The sequence below is a fragment of the Falco rusticolus genome, chromosome W (assembly GCF_015220075.1).
Source record: "Falco rusticolus isolate bFalRus1 chromosome W, bFalRus1.pri, whole genome shotgun sequence".
NCBI lineage: Eukaryota > Metazoa > Chordata > Aves > Falconiformes > Falconidae > Falco > Falco rusticolus.
Window position 1 is genome coordinate 20,322,329 of NC_051209.1, and position 11,202 is coordinate 20,333,530.

General features: G+C 36.6%; 1 protein-coding gene across 1 annotated transcript; it reads left to right on the forward strand.

Annotated features, from left to right (window-relative positions):
* The first annotated feature begins 235 nt into the window (after nt 1–235).
* LOC119140729 (peptidylprolyl isomerase domain and WD repeat-containing protein 1-like) lies at nt 236–10,810 on the forward strand. The gene is made up of 5 exons (XM_037372263.1): nt 236–301; nt 3,182–3,283; nt 6,239–6,420; nt 8,650–8,731; nt 10,469–10,810. Exons 1-5 carry the CDS (start codon nt 236–238, stop codon nt 10,721–10,723), a joined length of 687 nt encoding a protein of 228 aa, XP_037228160.1. The 3' UTR covers nt 10,724–10,810.
* Nucleotides 10,811–11,202: the final 392 nt, after the last annotated feature.

Here is an 11,202-nt window from a genome sequence, read left to right on the forward strand (position 1 = left end):
CTACATGGTACAAGGAGTACTATGCCGTTCCCTGTTACCTGGGACTGAAAGGAACAACTACAATAAGCCCGCATAACCGCTGTCCAGAAGATGGATCATAACCACTGTCATAGCAGCGAACCAGAAAAACTTAAACTTCAGGTGAACTTTCTTCATTATAATACAAAACCACACCTCTTGGTCTGAAGCTACCCGCCTCTAAGGCAAACCACACCTCGGGCACTCCTCTTTGGACATGCGTGGTAACCTTGCTCGAGAAGGTGGAGACTGGCAACAATCCATGGGCCAGAGGAGGAGCAAGGTGTGTTGCTTGGTATAAAAGATGGCTCCTTAGCAACCGAACTTTGGAGATCTTCCCCACCAAGGATCACGATGATTGGAACGACCAGCGGGACGCTGCCTGGACCTGGGACCATAGGGGTGCCTTGGACCCATGGTGGTAGCTATAATCCTCTTTTTCTTTTTCTTTCTTCTTACTTTACCTTTCTTCGCTTCCTATCACTCTATCTATCGCATGCCGCTTTACAGGCAAACAATAAAGTTGCGCTGTTTGATCAAAGCATAACCCCTTGGCGTGGTTGCCTTGATTTTTTGCGCTTTGAGATCATAGTAAACGAACCATCACGAGTCCACTGAGTGGACCATGACAAGTGGCTGGAGATTCCCTGACTGAATAGAAAAAATTATGACTCTGTATGCACAATACATATGAGTGGAGTAGGTCAATGCCTTTCCTCAGTGTCAAATATTATGCACAAAGTTGCGGTGTTTCTCAAAATACTTAGTTAGGCATAATATTTCTTCTATTGTTTGGCACTGAATTTAAAAATTATAGCCAAATAATAATTTCACTAGACAAAGAACTTGGCCTGTATGTATTGTCTTATTTGTTGTCATAAGGATAGCGGTTTTCTTCTGTTGGAAAGAACATTTTTTTCCTTAGCCTTGCTATTGTAGGATTTTGTAGCTAAATAATCTGGGAGAAATAGGAATGGATATTTTTGGAATTATAACAATACCAGAGGAAAACAAGCCCCACGCTGTTACAAGAGTGAGTTTGGAGAGTAGGAGGATCAATGAATGCTATACCAAGATTGGTAGAAATACTTATGTTTCCACAAGCCTTTTAAAATTGTAAAACATTTATTCCACACAGTAGGCTATTTGTTGGTTAATTTTCAAACTGATTAAAAGTATAAACAAAACAAAACAAAAACCCCCACGCTTTTCAGAATGCCTATAAAAATGCTTATGTTAGCTGCTTTGTTGGTTATAGTTTTAGTGACATCCTCCAGATAATGCCCATAGGAATTGATTCCCTCTTGGCTGTGTGCTGTGGAAAAATTCTGATTAGCCTTAGTCTTTTGTTTTGCTGTTTTTTTCTACTTGGCAGCCCTGTATTGTCACTACAAAATTGGTAAAATTATAGGATGAAATAAAATTCATCTAATATTAAAAAACCCACTTAATTTGACATTACAATAGAAGGTGCATTTTTCCCTGTTTGAGGATTCAGGAAAAAACTGAGGTAGAATTTAAATCCATTTTGCTTCAGGGATGCCCTGAATACTACCTACAACAATTGTCTATATGTCCTCTGATTTATCTTTGAATAGGTGGGTGGGTTTTTTCAACCTTAATAATCTAGACCATCCTCTCCCCATATTTTTTTTCCAGAGATGATTTGGTTTGACCTGGAGTGAACTCTTTAATGAGGAAAAGTATACAGCTGTAATATAAGCATTGTCCCGAATAGCCTTATAAAAATTAATGGTTTTTGTTCTATCTTTTGCATTACTGTTTATTGAACAGATAGTTTCTGTTGACCTGCCTGAGAGTTTTTTCATGGCTGTTTGCTTGGGCTTGCAATGATTAATGTAGAATCGTAAGTTGTGTATGATCCTTTCAGCTCACATTATCTTGTGTTGCTTGCTTTGATAGGTATATGCAAATAATGTTGCATGGTTGATTAGCTTTGTCTCAAATTCTTCAGATTCTTTCAGTTTTAATTAATCTATACAGTGTGACTATCTGCAAATCCCTATGCTTTATGCTTCCATCAATGATCTGTAGAAGGGTGGCTATTTCTACAGAAACTTTGGATAATGATGCATAGATCAGTGGAACATCTTATTTATTTATTTGATCATATTCTTTCTAGGGAACCTGAGACAAAGTTCTGGTTATATTTCTCTGTTTGAGAATCTTTACCAGACAGGCATTGAAAATCCAAATTATTAGTCTGTCATCTGTCAGTCTCTCAGTATCTGTTAGTTTGATTTGTGAAAGGATACTAAATGCGAGTTTCCTATGGAGACTACTGTTTCTTTGTGGTCTGTCATTTAGTTTTCAAGTTCTGGTTCTCAGAATCTTTGGTTACAGACTTTTTTAAAAACAGACATAACTTCTCTTATCGACCATATCTCTGGCTTGTTTTATTTGTAGAGTATGTTTTTGCTAGCAGCAAATGGGTTCCTTCTTAAATGTATTCAGAACGCTTATTGAATATGGGGTGATTGTCTTAATTTTACTTGCATCTTTAATAATTTTTTTTTTTTTGCAAGACCTAGTTGTATTTTTCTGTAAGTATATGGCAAAGGTGTGGTTGTCTTCATCTTCACTGAACCATTAACTATTTAACGGGTAGAAGAGAAATGCTATTGAGTCACAGAAGTTGAGTAGTAATCTTTAATGCCATTGGTGCTATTTAGCTGGATTTCCATCCTTATTCTTTTTTTATATCCACTTTTTCTTGCCTCTGCTTTCTGTCACAGCCTCTTTATGAAACAATATGGGAGCAACAAAAATTGTTGTACATCTACTGATTTGTGTTGCTTGGAAAAGCTTGGTTATAACACTGTTGAATTTTAGCCAAGACAGATAATAGCAAGACTAGTACACAAAGTTAAAAATTTGCTTCTGATATTTGATTTCAGGTTTATAATGTAACTATTCTTATCTAAGTAAAACCTGTTCTTATTTCTTTTTTTTTCTTCTTCTTTTCACTCTTTGTTGCAGCTACTACCCTGGCCAATGTGAATGGGTATATTGCCCTGGAGATGCCATATCTTCTGTTGCAACATTTGAGAAGAACACAGGAAAAATATTTGTATATGATGAATGAGGAAATAACCAGCCTCTTCATGTTTTTTATAAACTCCATATATTCTCTCTTTTTCAGATACAATTAAGCCCTGCCTACAAAGTAGTAGTGTCTTCTGCTAAATCTGGAATGATTGAGTACTGGACTGGTACTTCTCATGAATATAAATTTCCCAAGAATGTGAAGTGGGAGTATAAATCAGATATTGATCTATATGAATTTGCTAAATGCAAGGCTTACCCATCCAGTATAAATTTTCCTTTTTTTATTTTTTTTTTAATTTTTTTTTTTTATGGGGAAGGTCATTAAAGTCTTTGATAAATCTCTGAGTGTGACTTTGGTCTTGCTTCTCTTTTTCTCTACTTATTTGAATTTATTCACTAGCATATTCATCTACATTATCATCTGTTTCTAAAGCTGAGCTTTATTGCTATATTTTTCTTGCAGAAAAGGTTTTACATGTTTTCTTCTTTGCTGCTTGTATTGCTTTGCCCCAAAATTAATTCTTACTAATTTATGTTAGTTATGCAGTTAAAACCAAGTTGTTGATTTTCATCTGTGTGTTCGTACTGCTAGATTCTTTTTAACTAGAAAGCAATTAGGGAAAACGCCCATTTCCAATAACATAATAATGAAAAGAATTAAATTTGTAATCTTCTAAGAACTTTTAGACAGTTACACACTTTTCTTTCTTTGCTTGAGCCTACTACTGCAACATGCCTATTAGGTCATTAAAATAAACTATTATTTGTATTTATTTTAATTCTTCAGATGAGTTTGAGTGGAGTAGTCTCACTTGATTTCTGTATTTTCTAAGCATGTGAATTGATGTTTTGCTGGGTCAAAAGTTTGAAATATGTTTATATAATAGTGACTGGTTTTTTTCTTTAGATGAGGCAGCAACTACCAGACATGGAGTCTGGCTGATGCATGGCAGCTGAGCATGAGCTGGAGAAAGTGGACACAGTAAGATTAATTAATATAATTTTTGATGAAACTGGACGCTTCATTCTCTATGGGACAGTGTTGGGCATTAAGGTCATAAATGTAGAGACTAACAGATAAGTTCCAGTGAGATATATGGGGATAAATATATTTGTTTCAAAGTCTATATTCAGTTAAATTTACAGTATATTTAAAACTTGATATGACTGTGGGTGTCTCTAATATTTTTTGTTGTTATTTAGAAGCCTTAAATTAGACTGTAGATAAGATGTTCCCATGCTTATTAATGAGTCATTGCAGTTTAAAGCTTAGTAAAATGAGGAGAAAATATGGCAAGCATATTTGTATTAAAAATGTGTCATTGATTCATCTCTGGCTAACTGGATGTAATAACAAAGTAAATGTGGATCACATGGTTGGGATTTTATTGGGTAGGAGGCTGACTAGTAAATTATGTAGCAAGTCTGAATAGAGAAGCATTATAAAACCAATTAGTAAAAATTATTTTGAGAGGCTTTTGGAATTTTGCTTTGAGTCTCTTGCAGTCAGAAAGGAGACATTCTCTGACTGAGCAGCTAACAGTAGTTCCAACTTTTTACATCTTGTAATTCAGATATATTCATATCTTGGGAAAACAAGAGAACATCAGAGTGATGCAACTAGCTTTGTTCCAAGAAGTAGCAAAGAAACATTGTGCTGTAATCACTATAGAGATGAAGGCATCTGAAAGCCCTGTTCTCCAAAATATCCAGGCAGATGACAGTAATTTGCATGGCTTTTTAAAAAAATAGATTTTACATGTTGTATGTGGTTTCTCTTTAAGTAACTCCATTTTTGTATTGATGTTTTTTCTGTATTATTTTTTAATTTCCTCCTTGGGCATTTCCAGCTTTTTGTCTTGTTTGCAAATGCAACTTTTCCAGAGGCATCCCTTTAAATTGCAAGTATTTTCTAGAATGTTTAGCTTGAACAAGCATAAATTGACTAGGAATAGCTTTGTAGTCTTTATTTTTTTCACTGTTGCTCAAGCAGTTAAAAAAACTTGGTATATTTTTGGCTAAATTATAGTTCTCTGAGAAGGATATAGGCTTTTGTTCTAGATTAAGAATCTTAAAGAAGAAAAAAAACAACCAACAAAAAAACCCAAACCCTAAGCAGATCTTATACTGTTAAAGAAACAATAATTAACTGTATGTATAAAATATATAATAAAAATAATTAAATTTGGAGTAGCATCAGGACTCAGTAGAACTAAGTGCATTATGGGTAAGCAATAGACAGGAGTCTTCTTCCTACTCACAATTTAGATTTTAGATGAGATGCAATGAATAAGCCAAAGAGACAAGTAATTCTGGAGTAGCTATTAGTTGATATGGGATGTAATCACCATGGAGGTTAGAGGTCAGTCTGTCTGTTGTTACTTGTGCTTGAATTTGAATGTGTTTTCAGTTGGAGCAAGATAGTACACTTTCTAAACCTTTGTGCGGTTAGTATATAATGGAATATACCATTTTGAACAATTTGACAAGTAAGGAAGAAAAGTTAGACAAACTCTAGAAACATTACTCACTGTTAGAGAAAACATGACTATATGGCAAATGAACGCATGCAGAAAATTAGTGATTGTCTTGATACATAAGTGTACTCACTTATGTGGATGCTTGTGTACTCTGATATTTATTGTATGGCTTCCTCCTTTAAGTAGTACTATAAAAATTTAATTTCTGAGATTTCTCCTGTTTTTAGTTAAATTTGCTTTTTTTTCTATAGTTTTTTATTAATGCAATATTGGAATAAGAGGATTTAGTTTGACTTTGCAGTGAAATCAAAAGTTTTGTGATGAAACCTGCCCATTTTTTCTGAATTGAATGCACTGACATTCTCCACTCCTTTTTAAAGAAAATATGCTGAATTACTGTGGGCTTTCTGTTGAAAAGGGGAAAAAGTTTAGAAGATAACAGAGATTATAAAAAGTTAATTGGATTCACATGCAATTGCATTGCAATTTGTGACTGGAAATGCTGATAACACACAACACTGAAATCCAAGGATACTATCTATGAATTCTCTGCCCACATTTCAAATCTAGTGGGTGTTTAGCAGGTTGAATAATCACACTGATGTCTCAGGCATGGAGCAGTATGTAATACAAGGAAAAAAGAAAACCAATTACCTTCTTTTGTTCTTCAGTTTGTATCTTCTGGTTCACATTTAGTGAAGAGTGCAGATTCTGACAGAGATGTATTTAATGAGAAACCTTCTAAAGAAGAGGTCATGGCAGCTACTCAGGCAGAAGGGCCCAAAAGAGTTTCAGACGGTGCCATCATCCACAGAAGCATGGGAGATATTAATATCAAACTTTTTCCTGTTGAGTATGTACCTGGTAGCTTTTCTGTTATTCTGTTTTTCTTTCCTCCTATGTTTTTTTTGGTGGCAGTATCCAAGATTTACGTTCCAAGCAAGGAATAGTTCTTCCCCTTTTTCTAATGTCCTTGTTTCCTGACAGTTTCTTAATGTATCAAGCTAGGAATGTAACTATTGACAAACACAAATAGAGTAAAAATAGGTCTAAGTAACAGTAGGGACACAGTTTTGGTTTTTTTAATTATTTTGGGTTTTTTTCTAAAATTATTGCTTCAGGGGGCTTATTCTTTTCTTAACTTTTGATCTTTCTCTAAATTGTAAATGTGGATAGGTCATGATGCTCTTCTGTGTAAGCTACATATTATTGTAAAGCAATGCTGTTGGATTCCATCTTGAAAGAGAATGATGTTGGCCGCAGCAGTAGTAGATTTGGGAGTAGATCTGTGTAAGCCAGAGGAGTAGTAGAGCTTGCAACTTCCAAATGTGGCCATCATGCTACATTTTATGTTATTGCAGCCCCTTCAAGACCAATGTAAAATTTATACCAGTGTATAACATTTAGTACTGTGTATATCCAAAAACAGGTATATAATTGAAAAGTTTTATGCATGACTATTGGTAAAGTTCTTGTATCAGTATCTCTCCTTTGTGATGTTACTAAATGCAAAGATTTTGTTGTGAGACAGTAGATTTATATATTATTGCTATACATTGAAACTTGAACCATTTAAGTGCAGTCCATGTTTCTTCAAAAACAAGTTCATGTTTTCTCAGAAACACAGGCAAAGCAACACAACCTCAATTCTACCCTGTAGGGCTGCTAGTCTTTCATTGCTCTCTTCACCAATGTCTCTTTGCATCAAGCCCTAGTTCCTGGAATTCATAACGGTAATATGTAGGTTGCAGTAATGGTACAGCCCTTACCAGTGAGTGACAGGCCAAGCTACATTATTTCTGACATATATATATACTTTTTTTTTTAATTCTCATGCCAGCGTGCCAGTATATTTGCATGCATGGTATTGCTAGGTATTGCTAGGTGCTGCACTGCAATGTTTTGTATGCAATTTTAAATTAAATACAATATTAATAGTCTTGGTTATTGTTAGGTTTGTCCTTTCTTGTTCTAGTATTTCCTCCCAGCTGAGCTTTGAAATGAAAATCTCTAAAATGAATGTGATGAAAAATTAGAGCATAGAGGATGTGGCTTTGTATGCCCTTTAAAACTTTGGCCATATGCTTATGGAGTAAAGTTGTGAATGACTACTTTTATACTGCTCAGCAGGAACTGGGATTATAATCTTGTCTGTTCCATTAGTTATGCCATTGGTGCTCTATTTCATGAGATACTTTAGAATATCACTAAACCCAAGCTAATGTTCCTTGCCACAGCTAAAGTAACTGTAGCTATGGACTCTGGCTATTTTCTAGTTTTCTGGGAAAATGTGTGTGACTGCATAAACCTGTCTATGTAGATCTACTCTGGCTACTAATCCATTTTCTAAAACCAGTGGAAAAGAAATCACAAAGAATTTTCACTCTGGTAGCAAATCTCTCAGAAGTAAAATAAAATAAAAAAAAATAGAATCAAGTCACAAACATAAATGGGTTGTTTGGTTTGGTTGGGTGTTTTTCCCTTTTCATTCTATCAATGGTAATATTCTACCTCTTCACCCTGATTCCAAACAATGTTTGTCAGTAGTTTCAGAAGAGGATAATTGACTCTGCTGACTGCAAAATTGTTCTATAATTTAAAATATTGTATTTTTAGTATTTTACTTCTTGTATGCAGCACTGGATATCTTACATATATAGCTTAATAGAATTATAGAGGTAAAAGAATGAACACCTTTCTGGTTATGGAGCATAGATTCCTTAATTGGTTTTGTAAATATACAATATGTAATTAAAAAGCTGGAGAAGGAACATTTAATCACTGGTGCCTTGAGCTAGGCTTTGAGGAAATAGATTTGGATCCTGACCCTGTTGCTCCCTAACCTTGTTGCTCCCTTCCTGTGTAATCATGCAACTTAGTACTCCTCTCAAGATATTACTTCCAGCTCAGTTTGAGGAGATGGGGGTTTGGTTTTTTCCTTATTTGATGAAAGCCCTTTTTACAGTGTGCTGAAAAATTTCTCAGTACAACAGGATCTGAGTCTCAACTAAAATCTTTATGGTCTTGATACAATACAACTAAATATTTATTGTAGCCTGAATTTTCTGTTACATGATTTTAGGTGCCCCAAAACAGTGGAAAACTTGTGTGTGCACAGCAGAAATTATTATTACAATGGACACACATTTCATTATATCATCAAGGTAACTTGTAAAAAAAGTTAATTTCTTTGTTGGTTTAAATAATGTACCTTTTTGGTCAGTCCTCTCTTAACCCTTTACATTTACCTTTTGCACAAAGGATTTCTGGAATGGCTTCTGAGTTCCCTGTAAAGTCTGAACAGCTCTGAGGTTCTAAAGAACTTTATCACTTAATGAAGTTGTTGTCGGTTGCAGGACAACTATTAAGGTGGAAGAGATCTGAAAATTAAGAGAAAGATTAATTTGGCAATCCTAATTGAATTAGGACTTCATTTCATGTCAGAATGGCATTTCATGTGAGGCTTCTTATTTCTGTTCTACCAGAATCAAGTTGATACAGCCTAAGTGTTTGCAGAAGGTACAGATAGTCAGGTTTCTGTCCTTCACTAGCAGGAACAGTGAGTAATCTCTTTTTACAAGTACTTGATTTTCACTTAAGGAAGCCTCAAATGCTTTGTCCCTTATGTAAAGAACAGATATATTGAAAATTGCCTTAAACATTGCTTGGCGCACAAATTCAAGTGGAACTGGTGCAAAAAGCAGTTCTGCTCAGATTGGAGAGGAACTGAAACGAGCTGTTGCAGCAAAGTGAGCTGCTGTTGCCTAACTTGGTAACCACAAGGTGGTACAGGATGGAATGGCTTTAGGTCTCACAAAGGTGAGATCTAGCTAGCACTTCCTGGAAGAAACTGCTGTGGTAACATAAGGCAACTGCAGAAGAATGGCTGCAGAAGCATGGCTTTAGAATCTCTGAAGATCTGCACAATCCAGGCCTGGTATTAGAATAGGCCTGTAATCAGAATTGTACTGAAGTTGCTGTGCTGAAGTTAACAAGAAAGGTAGCCTTGAGCTATTCTTGAATCCTGAGACCAAGTAATTATGTTGTGCCAACAGGCCGTGGCTCTAACAAGATACAGCTGCTGGGAAAGCAGGTGCAGGGCCAAGAAAGATAGGGAGCGGTATGGGAATATAGGGAGTAACAAACTACAAGGCTGAAGCATAGCAACACAATTAGCTACATGGATAGAATGCTTATTTTAGTCATGATAATTAGGGGTGTGAGAACCGCGCGCGTTTAGAGACTACTAACCAATTATATTTCTGCTTTACGAATATGCATGTGTATCGGTTCTATATAAGTGGCAACTACTCATGTGCACAGCAGGGGTTGCCTAAACCCCTCACGACCACTGATGAGGACCCCCTGCGACCACTGCTCACACGTTGAGCTTCCGTCAGTGAAAGCTCAGGTGGGACCCCCACCACCAAGACAGCCAGGGTGAAGAGGACCAATTGGATGCTGCTGGATCCACAGATCCATGGGTGGTGATATCTCTCTTCTCTCTCTCTCTTCCTCTCCTCTCTCTCTTTTTATTGAATAGTGACCAGATCTAAGCAACAATGTGTGGCATGGGACTTGCTTATCCAGTTAAAGTAATTGCCGTTGAGCTATCATATCTATGTCTTGTATTTTGTATTAATAAATCATAAAACTGGTTGGCTGGCGTTGTTTCACCTTAATTCAGTCCAAGGGTATCACGAACTTGGACGTTGGTCCCAAGGGGAGGGAGGTCGTCCTAAACGACTCCTTTCTGGTCGCAACACCTTAACTTATCCACAGCATTTTAACATATTTTGTTGAAAGGTATGATGTAAGTTTGAAAAAAAGGTCACTTGGCATAAAACATTTTTGTGTATTTATTTTATGTGATGCTGTAATAACATTTAATTTCTATGCAGGGTTTCATGATTCAGACTGGTGATCCAACCAGTACAGGAATGGGAGGTGAAAGTATTTGGGGAAGAGAATTTGAGGATGAGTTTCATTCAACTTCATTGAACAAATGGGGGTTGCGGTCAGTTCATCACACGTTGTCTCTGCTGCTCCTTCCTCCTCATGCTCTTCCTGTTTCAGCATGGAACCCCTCCCACAGGAGACAGTCCTTCACAAGCTTCACAAATATGGGTCCTTCCCACAGGGTGCAGTTCTTGTAACTGCTGGAGAAGTTTGCGTCCTTTCCACATGGTGCAGTCCTTCAGGAACAGACTTCTCCAGCGTGTCCCTCCCACGGGGGTCACAGGTCCTGCCATGAGCCTGCTCCAGCATGGGCTCCTCTCTCCACAGGGTCACAGCCTCCTTTGGGCATCCACCTGCTTCAGCATGGGGTCCTCCACAGGCTGCAGGTTGATATCTGCTCTACCATGGACCTCCATGGGCTACAGGGGGACAGTCTGCCTCACTGTTGCAGATTGTCTTAAAGTTTTACTGAATCTTTCTATATTTTGTGTTTATTTGTGAAACAGTTAACTATAGGAACATCTTGATTTTAAGAAGCCAGCCTCTACATTAGCATTATGTTAACACTTATTAACTAATGATGTATAGGTTGTTGTGCTACTTGTCATTTGAGTCTGTGTTACTTGAAGTTCTTATTCTATAGACCATAACCAGAGCACCTGGGTTCTGTTGTGTA

Coding starts and splice junctions, on each gene's coding strand:
- LOC119140729 (XM_037372263.1), top strand. CDS start 236: ATGCGTGGTAACCTTGCTCGAGAAGGTGGAGACTGGCAACAATCCATG. Junction 6,421..8,649: donor ATCAAACTTTTTCCTGTTGA/GTATGTACCTGG, acceptor ACATGATTTTAG/GTGCCCCAAAACAGTGGAAA. Junction 8,732..10,468: donor CATTTCATTATATCATCAAG/GTAACTTGTAAA, acceptor ATTTCTATGCAG/GGTTTCATGATTCAGACTGG.